The sequence below is a fragment of the Pterocles gutturalis genome, unplaced genomic scaffold (assembly GCF_000699245.1).
Source record: "Pterocles gutturalis isolate BGI_N339 unplaced genomic scaffold, ASM69924v1 scaffold24536, whole genome shotgun sequence".
NCBI lineage: Eukaryota > Metazoa > Chordata > Aves > Pterocliformes > Pteroclidae > Pterocles > Pterocles gutturalis.
In genome coordinates, this window is record NW_010101065.1 from 1 (window position 1) to 14,402 (window position 14,402).

The 14,402-nt window shown below is 37.4% G+C and overlaps 1 protein-coding gene across 2 annotated transcripts in view; it reads left to right on the forward strand.

Annotated features, from left to right (window-relative positions):
* The first annotated feature begins 10,619 nt into the window (after positions 1 to 10,619).
* MAP3K7 (mitogen-activated protein kinase kinase kinase 7) overlaps positions 10,620 to 14,402 on the forward strand; it is a 33,921-nt gene continuing 30,138 nt past the window's right edge. For both annotated transcript variants that reach the window (XM_010082060.1, XM_010082068.1), the window contains exons 1-4: positions 10,620 to 10,726; positions 12,023 to 12,088; positions 13,007 to 13,052; positions 13,708 to 13,846. In XM_010082060.1, the coding sequence (XP_010080362.1) occupies positions 13,019 to 13,052; positions 13,708 to 13,846 (173 nt within the window). In that variant the 5' untranslated portion in view covers positions 10,620 to 10,726; positions 12,023 to 12,088; positions 13,007 to 13,018. The remainder of the gene's footprint in view (positions 10,727 to 12,022; positions 12,089 to 13,006; positions 13,053 to 13,707; positions 13,847 to 14,402) is intronic.

Sequence of the window (14,402 nt, forward strand, 5' to 3'; positions counted from 1 at the left end):
GCCCTGCCCTCCCCGGCGCCATCTGTCCCCCCCCGCTGTGGAAGGGGCCGCGGAGGCTTCCCCACCCCCGCAGTGTACCTGCCCGGGGGTTCCCTTCTCCGGATGCTGCAGCGTTGGCACCAGAGAACAAAGGCGGTGTGGCTGGAGAGCAAACCTGGTGCTGTGCTTTGAGGGTTTGTTTAAGCGGGATGGAGTTATTCAGGACTTTAAAGTTTCGCTGCCCGTTTTGCTACACACTTTAGTATGGGTGACAAGCAGTTGTCAAACGTTGTCACAAGAGGGAACTGTTAATTCCGATGTTTTTATCGGATATCTCTCTCTCTGTATGCCTCTTCTTTCTCCTTCTGCCGCCTACTGAACCACTGTATATATAATCATCATGCCAGTGTTAATTATTTGCTAATGTTACCGCTCTGTTAGCTGTAAGGACGTACAGATCTTTTTTTTTATTATTTTTTCTTAACCTAGGCTAGTGATGTTGCACTCATGGATCTGTAACATTTCGTTTGTGACCTGTGCATGTTACCCAGGAAGTGACATTCAGTTATCCTGTGACATAGTTGGAAGCAAGTATTTCTTCTTCTGTAGAAAGTTTAATAGTAATATTATTGCCTTAAATTCTCTGAGGCTGGAATGAGATAGATAAAGTACAGAATTTCATATGTATGTTTTGTCTGTCTGGATTTCCTGTGAAATCCAGGTGAGATCTAGGATGGCTTACATGCTAAAGGGCTCACACAATGTTGTTTAACTCTCAGAATCACACAAAAATATCGCTGCAGTTAGTTTTTTTTTTTTCCCTTCCTCCCCTGTTAAGTTCTCTACAGGAAAGAAGTTGCTTCATGCAGATCCATACTGAATTTGATGAGGCCAGCTTGTAGAGTCTGGACCTAACAGACACCCAAGACTGCTGAAACGGTCTTTATACTTTTATTCATGGTTTAACATCTTTCTCTTTCAGTAATCATTGCCCTACCCTTCTTAAAAGTTTAGTGGAAGTGAATTTAGTTTCGTGTAGTAGCTTTTATAGATATGACAACCAGCATCTCACATTTTTAAAGTGATTTGGTAGATATTTGTTCATAATTATCATGCTGGGCTCATGCGGCCTAGGAGAGTTCACAGAACTTAAAATCTATAATATTTTCGTAGAACACCAGGGCATTTTCAGCTATATTCAAGTGGTGCTGTGGTAACTTTAGCTTTGACCATAGCAGACACTGGAAATTCTAAGATAGTATCTCTTGAAAGATTGCCTTTTCCCCTTTCTATGAATATGACAATCATTAAGATTTTTGGCTCTGTAAGTCTAAGCGTTCGTCTTCCCTTATGCATTTAACTGTTCTAAAGTGAGAAAATGTTATGGTGTTTGGTAAAGTATTTTTGCATTTGATACTATGCTGATGTTTATGCAACACTTAACTAATGGGCAGGGATCAATTGAATCACATACTTTGGGAGGAATGGCCTTTCTCACCCAAAGAAGAAAATAAAGTTGGTAGGAATTTATCCATCATAAAAAGGTGCCCAGTGATGGCTCACAGAAGTGAGTAGCATATCGAATATGTTAGACATGGCATTTGGATTAATAAAATGCTATACAAATCTTTAAGACACCCTTGGGAAGGCTATTAGCAAGGATTTTATTTCCCTTTTATAGGTGGGAAATGGGGAGCTGCATAGTGTGTAATTGGTGTAACTAGAATTTATGATTCTAAGGTTTAGCGTTCTGAGCTTGTCTGTGTCCTACATATATGCCTAGCACCTGCAGAAACAGGTCTGTATGCACAAAAATGTATGTAGAGTCAATGCCTAAGCAGTAATTTGTGCTTTATTTAATGTGATTGTTGCATTATCCTCAACTTAGTATCTCTGTTGGAAATGACAGAACTTGTGATATAAACAAGGGAGCTCTGTTAAAAGTGTTCTCTCCATGAGAAAATCTGATGACAGCTGGTGTAGCATTTTCAGTTACGCTCTGTGTACCTGTCCTACCAGAAATTCTTCTAGGCAATGGGGATACCATAGTGCTGAACACAGTCTAAACGTCATTGCACAGAGGAAGAAACAAGATCTACTTTACAATAAAGCAGGTGAATTAGAAACCATACTTAGACCTTGCTTTTCTCAACTGTGGGTGTTGACCTCGTACCCATGATGCAGTTTCAGCGAACAGTCGACTTTGCAGTCGTAACAAAACATGCATCATTACTGAGGATTTTCTGTGCTCTCATTTCAGGCTCAGGTGTTTCCAAGGATTTTTAAATGGCTGTAAGGACTCAAACTGGTCAAAATTTAATATGCTTGGTTTCAAAATGGAGTGTCAATAGATCTACACTGGAAACTCGAATGCTTGTATAATCATAGCTTTGCTGTTGTATTATCAAGGCTGTCTTGTCAGCAGATAGCAGTCCCACTCTGCCACTGGTTTATTAATAGATGTTGAAGTTCTGGAATACTTGCAAGCCCTGAGTCCTTGCTAATATATGTGAGATCTATAAGTGTGCTTTCATTTAGGTTTGGCTGAACTCTGCTGGATAATATCAAGAATATACCATATTTTGTTTTAACTGTCATGTGCATTACTATAATCTAACTGTACTGTAGTGTTACTTCCCACCAGTTAAACATATCTCCAACTTCAAGCTGCCTTTTCATTACTTGAAGCGCTTAGATGGAAGTAAAATACAGAGTTAATTGTTAAGAATGAGTAGGAGTCAAATCAAAATTGGTGTGACACAGTGGGAACATCTTCAAAACTAGAATGGGAAAAGCGATGTAAAACTGGAGTTCAACAGAAATGTTCTGTATTTTACCATGCACATTGTTGACTATGAGAATGCCCCCTCTTAAGTTCTCAGGTGTTAGATGAAGAAATCATTAGAAGCCGAATAAATAAAACTATAGAATTTATCTAAAAATTTAACATAACTGAAATGAAGATGACAATAAAAAGCCTAATAACCCTGTTTTAAAATCTCATGTTTAAATCTAGGTAAATACTGCTGCCTCTTCTTCCCACAGGAGCTTTCACTTCTAAGCAATGAACAGACTTTGTTTTTGAATTGCTCCCTGCTACTCTTTCCTGAAAATCCCACAGCCCTTCCTCTGTCATGTAACTTGATAACAGTCCCATACATGACCAAAACGCAGACCTCTTCATCACATGATGTGTGTATGCCTTGGATTGCACAGCCGAAAGATGCATGTCTGGTCCTGTGTGCTGTGGCCATGCCCAGTCGCTGTCTGATGTAGCCAGGTTGAAAACCATTGCCATATTTGTGTAGTTGCAAGTTGCTTTTGAACAGTCAGAAATCATAAAACAAGCATATTTGAAAACTGTTGTTTAACACTCTGCAGATATACTGTAGTATACACTGAAGTTTGTTTTCAATAATCTATTTGGGCAGCAAGTGGTAAATTCTAAGGGTAGTTAGAGTAATGTTTTCTTTAAGATGAACAGGTAAGCTTTCTAAGTATTTATTTTAGAAGACCTACTTAGGGTGCCAGCAACTAAGGAGCTGAAAATTATGGCATGTTCACCTATCTTAGACATTTTTTGAAACAGCTGAAGAATTTAATCAACTGCCTGAGAAGTATGCTGAGAACTGCATGTGTTCCTGCAGTTATGGAGCAGAGCAGTTCAGAGACAAGAGAATGAGGAATACAGCATGACAACTGCGTTTTGTTCACCATTATAGTAGTTAACTTTTAAAAAGTTGATGAGATGCAGTAGCCAATTATGGGATTGTTACTACCTCCATATAGAAAACTTAATTGTTTTTATGTCTTGGGAGATTGTGTCTGGTTGTAGAATATCCGCTCTAAAGATCTGCAAAATTGGAAGGCATTTGGATGAGAACTGCAGGTGTGGCTTGAGATCTGAACAATATTCTCGGATAGCTGATGCGAGCATGAAAAGCTTGATTCTCAAGAGCCAAGGGTGGTATTTAGGAATCTGTTTGAGGTCAGTTGCGTCGACAATTTCTCAGCCTTTTTCAGAAAGTAAGCCTTCAAGGTGCAAAGTTGAGCATCCAGAAGCAAAGGCAAAAAATGAGTACATGGTGAAAAGATAAGCCAGAATTTCTGTGATTTTACTACACATGTCTGATTTAATTCAAATCATTATTTTAATTTTGTTTAGTTATACCAGTGAAAGATTCTCTTCATTCATCTACATAAGACAATAGCTGAGGTGTCAGCTGGAGTGTGAATTTATAGCAGAAGTTACATATCACCGATTTCATGTGGATGAAATGTAGTGTGCAGTAAGTGTTAGAAAATGGCTAGTGAGCTAGTTGAACTGTTAATGTCAGACTTTACACTTATTTCTACACATGCAAATTTATTCAAGTGCTGAATTTGCATCCTGTAAAATAAACTTACATCTTACTCTTGTGAAGAATGTGCAGGAAAGAAAACTCACAGGCTCTTCTGTTCCAGTGATGAAAGCAAGATGCATATTTATGAGATAATAATAAAGTTCCATATCTAATGCAGCAGCTAAGGTCACAACTGAGTGACAGTGTAACTTCTATTAGAAACTGGGAGGGGGGGTTCAGGGGGGGGGGGTGGAGGAGGGATGTCCTATTCCTAGGTAAAAAACTGAAAGAACAGAACAAGCTTCACGTATCCCTTATTTATCCCACCTAGTCGATTCTAGCAGTACTTTATGGACTGCAGAATGATTATTTGTTTCTCAAAGACCAGTAATTTTAGACTGTGCCAGCCCAGCGAGCCCAACTCATGTTGGAGTTCCTTCACCCTGAGTGCTTCATTACCCAGCTTTTTGTGTCTAAAACTAGAATCTCCTGTCTGGGCTGCTGTAACAGAAGAAATTGATTCATACTAGAATGACAGACAAGTGTTTTTTTAATGTTTTTTAATGACCGCTAAGTAAAATGAGTTCAGTTCTTGTGTAAAAGGCTACTGCTATGTAAAAAGCTGGAATGAATGTATAACCTGATAAACTGTTATCTTTGCTCGAAATGCATGCATTTCTTAGAATGACAGAGCTATCAAAATGCAAAGAGAGTTGGTTTTATGTTTAGAAAAAAGGAAGACTTTCTGGAAACACATGTAATTTTAGAAAAATATATGATAGTACTTTGATTCTCCATAAATGTGTTCTTGAAGAAGTTGAAAAGGAAATGATTTCCTAAAACAGAACTGAATTCAGATAGCCGAGTCACTAAATAATAGCTGTACAGTATTGTGCAGCTCTAGCAGATGATGCCCTAGATATGGACCAGTTGTGTTAGTTTGTGGCAAGCCAAAGTTATGTGTATTTATTAAGAATATAAGTTGATTTTTAGTAACTGATTTATTTTAATTAAGAAAACTTATTTTCTTACGGTGTTTTGCATAACTTTAATTTAAAGTTGAAGCACTAATACAAATGAACTTACCCGGGCAAGAACGTAGCTGTAAGAATTGGCAGATCTGACGTCCTTCCTGTGCTGCCAGGTATTGTCCACAGCCATTTGTGGCACAGGGCTGATTTGCTTCAACCTATTTAATAAAGCATAGCACGCACACAGAAACCAAAGTTGGAGTTTGAGACTGATTGAATGAATGATAGAAAATGTATATTTTTAGGGGCTGTAAAGTGTGTTCATGGCTTCTTTTGGCACTTCATGGTTATTTATCTATGTGCTTTCCATGCATTGTATGGGCAGATGTGTGAAAAACTGAAAATGTTAGTATGTTTTATTGGTACTGCTGGAATTCTGGGAGGTAGAAAAAGTAGAAGCAACTGAATTTTAAAATGTGTGTCTGTTTTTACAAAGCATTGTTGAACATATCACCCCCTCACCCCATCTTGCATTGTGTCTGAAGCTTGAAAGATCCAAAAGTTCAGGTTGCATAAATCTTTCATTTGCAAATATACCAGTAACTGAAGGGACATACATATCAAAGATAATTTAGAGACTGCTGTCTGGAAGCACAGGGGTTTTTTTAACTGCTTGTCTTGCTTCCCAAAACTGTAAACAAACATGTCATGTAGATAATGCAAATTATGAAGACAATTCTCCAGAGAATACTACATCTGCTAACCAGGAAGCTATTATATTTTATTGCTGTCTTATATATCCAGCAAGGTGGGGTTTTTTTTAGAAAGAAAAGAAACAGTTTAGAAACTATGTATCCAGCATGCAGTGCTGTAGAGGTGAAAACTTTGTATCTCTTTGGTTGAATAGAAAACCTGTGCAGTTAGTGCAAAGTCGAAATTAATTCTTCCAAAATTTTGACATTTGATAGGGGAGTAGGGTGCATCTCAATAAAGAGAGATGCATTTTTCTTGCTTTACAGGGGAGGGGGGAATTATTGGTCGCATCCCTTAGGACAAAATACATCCTTAGAGGCTTAACATATCTGCAGTCTCTATTTCCTGCATGATTTCTAGTCTACATACTTACCAGTCAGTATAGTCTACATACTTACAAGTCAGTATCATGTATCTTTGTTTATGTACAGCATTTGATACTATTTGTACACAGAGGCAGAGAGAATGTTTGTCCCAGGGCTCTTGTATGCTTCATATTCCTTAAATAAGACTGTTCATAGTCTTTAAATAAGGCTCTAAATACATTATCTGGAAAAAATGCAAATAGCACTGTCTTTCAACATGTCACTTTGTTGCACAGTAAGACATGACTTTTTACTGGTTTGAATTTTGTAGGGAGAGGAATAAATATACTTTTCAATCATTAAAGCTCTTTAAGCCTTTCTGCCAGCTTAAAATGTGTTTGGGTCATGTACTAACCAAATGATATTTGACAAACTTAATTCTGTTCTGTGGTAAAGTAGAAGCCCTGGTGTTCTATTTCTAAACGTGTCATCTGCCCTATATTTTCCTTTTTTCTCCCAGAAGATATTTAAGAGGGACAAAATCTTCTACCAAAATAATGTTTTTATTTTTAGATCATTTTCCAAACATACACAGTGCTACAGATCAACCGCTGTTTATTGATTTGTTGTGTCAATAATTCCATTAACTGTACTTCATATAATTCAGAATATGCACTACTGCCCAAACATATGGTGTGGCACCAACAGCAGGGAACAAGAAGGAATGAGTGTGAAGAAACTAAAGTTCAGGCAGCGCCTCCCTCCTGTGCTATTAAATTACCAAGTTCTAGCAAATGGTGTTGAAGGATACTGCGTAGTGTTTAAACTGTTCTGGCAAATTCTAAGACACACTCCTTTAAAGAATAAGTTCAGTGAAAGCTTAAAAGAAGAATATGAAATGAGTGGGATCCACCACAGGCTCCATTCTGTCAATTATAAAGGATGTTTTTACAATGAGGAAGATACTTTTCCCAGATGGAGTAGGAAAGACATACTGGGTTTTCACATATGGTAAACTTCAAGTTTGTGTCAGATCCATCATTGCTTCTGACGGTTGCTCCTTTCATATGCTGTCCAAGAGTCTGCTGCTTTAATGGAGGATCAGCTCTTCTCTGTTTTCCCTGTATCCTAGGTAAATATTTAGTGCATTCATGTCCTCTTCTCAAGTTCAACCCTCTGCCTAAGCAGGCACCAAGTCACTGATAAATTGTTATGAAACCTTGACTGCATAGTCATTTGTCAGACTCTTTTCACCAACCACAAAATGTATGTATCTGATGTTTTTTCAGAGCTTTCTATTGTGTAATTAAGATTTAGATTGCCTGGTAAGCTCCTCCTGTTGGTGCCTGACACTGATTTTATATTTTATTTTATTTTATATTTTATTTTCAGTCCTCAGCAGAACTTCACAGAGTGCATCTGATTCTTGGAATTTATTCCACTTTTTCAACTATAGCCCAAGTATTGTGATGTTGATGGCACAATGTAAAACATCCACTAGGCAGTGTACTCATTTATCTTACTTTCTTCATTGAACAGAAATGTTGTTTTAAAATACGACAAAAATGAAAAATAATGATTTCTCTAGTGTATGAACTGGGAATACAGGTACCAATTCCTGGCATAAAACTTGAAAATAGTCATGGATTTATCTTCAGGGGAACAGTATGCAATTGTGTTGGCTTATGGTCTGAATTTGACAATGTGGAATCAAATGCAAGAGATACTTGGGCTTTATTCTATATATATATATATATGCACACATATATACACATGTGTATATATACAGACTACATAGTCATACTATTAAAATTATATCCATAATACATATAAGGTATCTGTACATATGGACATGTACACAAGTCCTTTTAGCAAGAAATGATGTAACTAGCAAAAAACAAGTAAGCCTGATCCATCACAAACTTGTAAATGGTTCAGGCTAAGTAAAAAAAAGAAGGAAAAAAAAAAAAGAAAAAGTTAAATTGCTTCGTTAGATTTTATCAGGTGTATCATGCACTGCATGAGGTAGGTAGAGGGGTTATAATGGACAACTCTCTTGTGCCAGTAGACGAAGGTGGGGGGCCTGCTAACCCCAAGAAATTGGGCAATTTTATTCAAAACGTGGTCTGAGAGAGAAGAGGAAATATCAAGGGAGACTATTTGGGACTTTTAGGTTTTCTAATGGTTCACTGTTTACAATTTGTCTATATTTACTATTTTCATAGGCTGCTTGACTATCATTCATATGACTTGGTGTTTCAAACCTCTGTTGTGGACTGCAAGAAGATAGTTGGTGTATGTTATATCAAGAGAAGAGTCAACGCCCTATACTGTAGCTGGGGGAGGAGGGTACAATCAACAGGTCCCTTTTTACATGGGGCAGAATGGGGCATGTTCTGTAGATATCTTGTGGTAGACTCAGTCTATGAGGGTTGTGGAGGGTAAAGGTGAGAAGCCAGGAACTCCTGGAAGGCTGAGCACTCACTGTGATGTAAACAAAAACCACTTCTTTGTGTGTATTAAGGAAACTAGAAGAGGAAGATGCAATTGACCACCATTCCTGGGCAGCTGTCTCTCATTTCCATATGTAACCTTTCAAAAATATCGACCATACTTCCCCTTTTCTCATATTTCTTAATGCGAAATCTTGATTATTTTTTTTTTATTTATATTTTTCCCACCTTCAGATTGGGCGTTTGATTGCAGGCTTTCTCATATTCATCATGAAAGTTTATCAGTTCTTGAGCTATCCACCTGGGGTGTTTTCCACCCGGTTCTCAGGGGAGATCAGTTTCACTATTTATTTGTTTATTAGGAAGCATGTAGTGAGAACCTAACACAAGCATGGTTTACATAAATGATAGGCAGTTTGCTTTGACGTGCAGCCTTGGCAAGCATAGTCTGGTGCTTTGTACATTCCTAGATACTGAGTTGCCTTCTCTAGATCAGCACTCGTAATTTATGTTCCGGATTATTACTATATTAGAACCACCCCCATTTCCCTCCCCCTGCCATCTACCCTACCTTGCATTTTTTGGAGTTGGAGGAGCTCCTATCCCTTACCTTCTTCTGTGCCTTTGTGTGCCTTCCATTTCCTCCTCCACCTTTCTTTTGGGCATATGTGTAACAACTTGCTTGTCTGTGCTGTCCTGTAGCAGCTAGAGTCACTGTTTTGGTGACACTCTAGTTTCAACTTTACATTTCGTAGGCATATTTTGTTGTTATTTCCATATGTTGCCATTTTTCCCATGAAAAACACAAATAAAAGAAGTGAAATTTCAATTTACTGTAGTTTATAACTCACCAGTAACTGAAAGTGACCTCATAGAAAAAAGACACTTCTCTTTATCCTGCTTTCATTTTCATGCTTGATTTCGAAGAACTACTACAAATAATCATAGAATGGTTAGGGCTGGAAAGGACCTTAGAGATCATCGAGTTCCAACCCCCTGCCATGGGCAGGGACACCCTCCACTAGACCAGGTTGCTCAAAACCTCGTGGTGGTGTTGGAACTTCTTCACAGCAAATGTTAAAGGATTCTTGAATAATATAGTATGCAGAAGCTGCTACTACTGCTTCTGTGAAGTTACAGTGAAGAGTTATGACTCTAGTCTGGTTTTGTGTATTTTTAGGCAGTGTTAATTCCAAATGAACTAGAAAGCAGGCTTCAACAAAAATAGACAAAGCATAGTTTATACAGACACTATGCTTATTTGGAGGACTCTCAGGAGAATGTACTGTTCTCACACGATTGAGGCATCTGTGAAAAAATGAAAGGATAACTTTGAACACATTGAACACCTCATCCCAACTTCATCATAGTGTTGTGCAATTGTTTGCATATGCATTTAAATTTCAGAAGTTTCAACTCCTGTTACTAGCAAGAATAAAGAAATACAGCAGGTAGATATAATTTCACTGGTCAAATCTGTAAAAATAATTTTTGAATAATTCCCCTAATTTTCTTCTGAGCAAATCTTGTTTGAAATAATTAAGATCATATTTCTCTGAAATACTGTTACTGCATGTTAATAATAAAATGTTTTGTATGTGTGCTTTCAAGTTGTTCTGTAAATGATGTCTGGAGGAAGCTTCGCTAAGCACCAATTCTGCTTTGACAGCATAATGTTAAATTGCTGCTGCAAAACTCAGTTCCATGTGTCTTCAGTTTTCTAAGTTAAATTTCTTCTCTGTTTGTGAAGCCCTGTGCAGCAAATGAAACCATTTCAAGTTTTAACTGGAGCGTTTCATGTTTTGTTCTAGGTTGTTGGAAGAGGAGCCTTTGGTGTGGTCTGCAAGGCAAAATGGCGAGCTAAAGATGTAGCCATTAAACAAATAGAAAGTGAATCCGAAAGAAAAGCCTTCATTGTAGAGGTACAGTAAGTTTGCTGGGAAACATGGGGTTTGGTAGAGCTTGTTTTCTTAAATTCATGGGAGCTATGTCTGTGTTACAAGGTAAGTGCGGCCTGTGGTGTCTGGTACAGGCCTGGACTCCTCGTCATGCGGAACACGACACCTGTCAGAGCACATTGCAGCTCCTTTAGTTTGTTTCCCATAAAAACTGGAAGGCAAGGGAGGATAGAGGAGGACACCAGTCAGGGAAACACCAGTTCCTAGATTCTCTCCCAGCGTGGAGTTGAGGCACAGCTGAAATACCCATGAAAATCTTAGAGCTGATTAACACTTCCAGGGGTTACAGCGGAGGTTCTTCATACAATCAGGTCCATACTTGAAACTGTTCTTAGGTTTTTTCAGCAGTTCTAATAATTTTGTTATCTTTTCTTACATATAAGTTTATTAATACATGTAACTCATTTCTGGGTAATCACATTCAATGTCTGCTTCTTCAGAAAGATCTTGAGTAGTTCAGATATACTGATAAACTTTCCAAGATACATAACATTTTCTGGAATCAAAAGTTAGCCATTAATTTAAATTATATATATCGTGACATGCTGCTTAATATTTAGTCAATAAAAATCTAGGATGTTCAAGATATGTACAATATGTTAAAAATATTTCTCTTAATTTTGGAACTAAAAACGTAAACGCACTTAAGGGTAAAGGAAGTGTGTTTGTAATAGGCCTCTCTGTGTAAATATTTATATGTTGTTCTTTAGCATGGAAAGTTTTAATGTTATTAATCTGAGTCTGATTTAATACTGAGTAGATCTGGTCAGTCTCTTAGCATTTTTTTGTTCAAAAGAGATCTGAGAAGATAATCCCAGAAATAATTCAGTAATTACTGTGGTTCAGGAAAGCCTACACAGTGCAAGCATCAATTGTAATACTCCATTCTGGAACTTCTGAAGTTTACAGAAAAAATAACATTAGCTCCATAGATGATGAACAACATGAGCTGCCTCAGAAGTCTGTGTAAAGGGGGAAAAAAAATCCTTTTTCCTTCTCTTCTACTATCTACTGGTAAAGAAAAATTCAGTGAAAATAGTCTGATCGCCAATTAGTACAAGCACTAATAGGTTCTTGGAGTTATCTCACTTTAATATTAAACTGGCTGGCTTCTATTATAGGGTTGTGGGTTGTAGGTTTTCTTAGAACAGTATATAAAAGTGTAATTGCTGTTGTGATGCATGGATTAGAGATGTGAAAATAAAACATTAGCCTTCTTTTTTTTCCATGGTTTAAGATGAAGTGTGATTTGTATTGCAGCTTCGACAACTATCACGTGTAAACCATCCCAATATTGTCAAGTTATATGGAGCCTGTCTAAACCCAGTAAGTTAAAGCTCTGTCAGTATAACAAAAGATGACTACCTTAACATGCAAGCATCAATGCACAAAATGTGTATTTTGTATTCAAAAATGTATATTTTATATATATTTTGTATGTTTTAGCCATAATAAGGAAATATACAAAAATGTAAGCTGGTTAATACTTAGAGATTTTTTTTTTCTTTCCTCTGCTATGAGAAATAAATTCTTTCAAGAAGACCCAAAAACTACTTCTAAACACCGATTATACTTGAGTTTGTCAGAATGGCATCTGGTGTATTGCATATGTCGTGTTGTTCATATCCACACTCCTATTAATTGCAAGTCAGCAATATGAAAAGAAAATACACTAGCAACACATGACTCATAGCTTGTAAATCAGTTCCTATTCTCATATATGCGATTTTCAGGATTTGCTTTGTTTCTGCCACAGCTGCAAACAGTCCCACAGATTCTCAAAGCAGAAAAACAAGTACTGTGACAGAACAGATGTATCCTTAGCTAATTCTAGTGTGAGCTATTTAGTTGGTTAAAATGATACTGCATCCCTTTTTTCTTCGTAATAGTGAAATTCTTCTGATGTGGTATTTAACACTTTTTGGAAGCCACTGAAAAGAAGTAAAGGCAAATTAATTGCAGTTTGAAGACAGTATTTGCTTTTCAGGATCAAGGGGGAGGAGGTCATTCTCTTCTTTCCTAACATACAGTGGGAACTAAATATAAAACTGATGTATGTTTCTTATATGTAAATATGTACCATTCAAACTGACTCTTTACCTCATAGATAAATCTTCCACTAGCTTAGGTATGGAGATTTTGCAGTTCCTCTCAAAGAACTTTCCTTTCAGTTTACAAAAGCTGTTTTCTTCCCCTACATTTAAAGCATCCCTATTTTTTGTCCCCTCTCCCTCCCACCCAAAGGTGTGTCTTGTTATGGAGTATGCTGAAGGAGGTTCTCTATACAATGGTGAGTATTATTTCAATATAGTGTCTTCCTTGAGCTGAAGTGCTAGTATGAGGGAAAATATGATCTAAAATATAAAGTTGTTTCGTACATATGTCTCTGTCCTTGGAGATACTCAGAAGCCACCTGGACACAGTCCTGGGCAACTGGCTGCAGGTAGCCCGTTTGACCCTGCTTGGTGGACCTCCAGAGTCCCTTCCAACCCCAACCATTCTGTGGTTCTTTGAAATTCTTAGAATGATTTTAAGGAGAAAGGAGTGTGCTTTTAAAAACCACTTTTTGGTCCACCGTTTTGTTTCTTGATATCAGTTTATTATATTTAGTCATTTAAGGTTTTCCAGTGGAACACCTGAAAAGATTCTTTCTTGTAAATTTCCTGAGCATTTAACATAGACTTTACCAGATATAGTTGAGAACAAGTAGCACCTTTCCTATTGAATTTTAGCATCAAAAATTATGAAAAACATACTAAAAAGTGAAAATATTTTGACATTTCCGTTATTTTAGCAGTTTGCAGAAGGATATTTTCAGTTGCAGTAATGAGTCATTGATAATTACTTAGATTCCGTAGAGCTTTGTGACTGGTATGTTGTTAACTCCGTTGTATCTGTTGTAATATGCAATAAAGTTCTTTTTAGTTTGTGCCTTTGTTTTGCAGTGCTGCATGGTGCTGAACCTCTGCCTCATTATACTGCTGCACATGCCATGAGTTGGTGTTTACAGTGTTCCCAAGGAGTGGCATATCTCCACAGTATGAAACCAAAGGCTCTAATTCACAGAGACCTTAAACCACCAAAGTAAGTTTGTGGCTCATATTTCATATTTTCTTACAGTTGGAATTTAAGACAACTGCATTTGAAATAAGTACCTTTAATTTATACCAATTTTGTTGGATGTACTGTATTCTAAATGAAAGCTGTGCATTTGAAACTTCAGTTACAGAATGATGGTGCATGGTACAGAAAATGAACTGTATTCAGTTACTTTCTGCTAAATTGGAAAAACATCCTGCTCCTGCCCTGCATCATGAAAGAGGGTTTTTATAGGGATTGGGCTTGGAATGCCCCAGTTTTACAGTGGGCTGTGACGTTCAGTTAGAGAATATTAGGGGCAGAGTTGTTTGGTTGCTTGGTTTTAGTGTCATATTTAATCTGATATATTAGAGCTCTTTTCCCACATGGCCATCCTCCTCTACCTTCTTCTGCCTGTTCCACTATGCCTGCCAGAATCTCACAACACTTTCCACTGAAAAAAAAAAAAAAAGAAAAAAAGAAAAAGAATGGTTTTCTGCCTAGTTTGTTGATGTGACTGATTTTACCTCTTCAGATCTGGCTCCACAGACAAGGTGGAAAC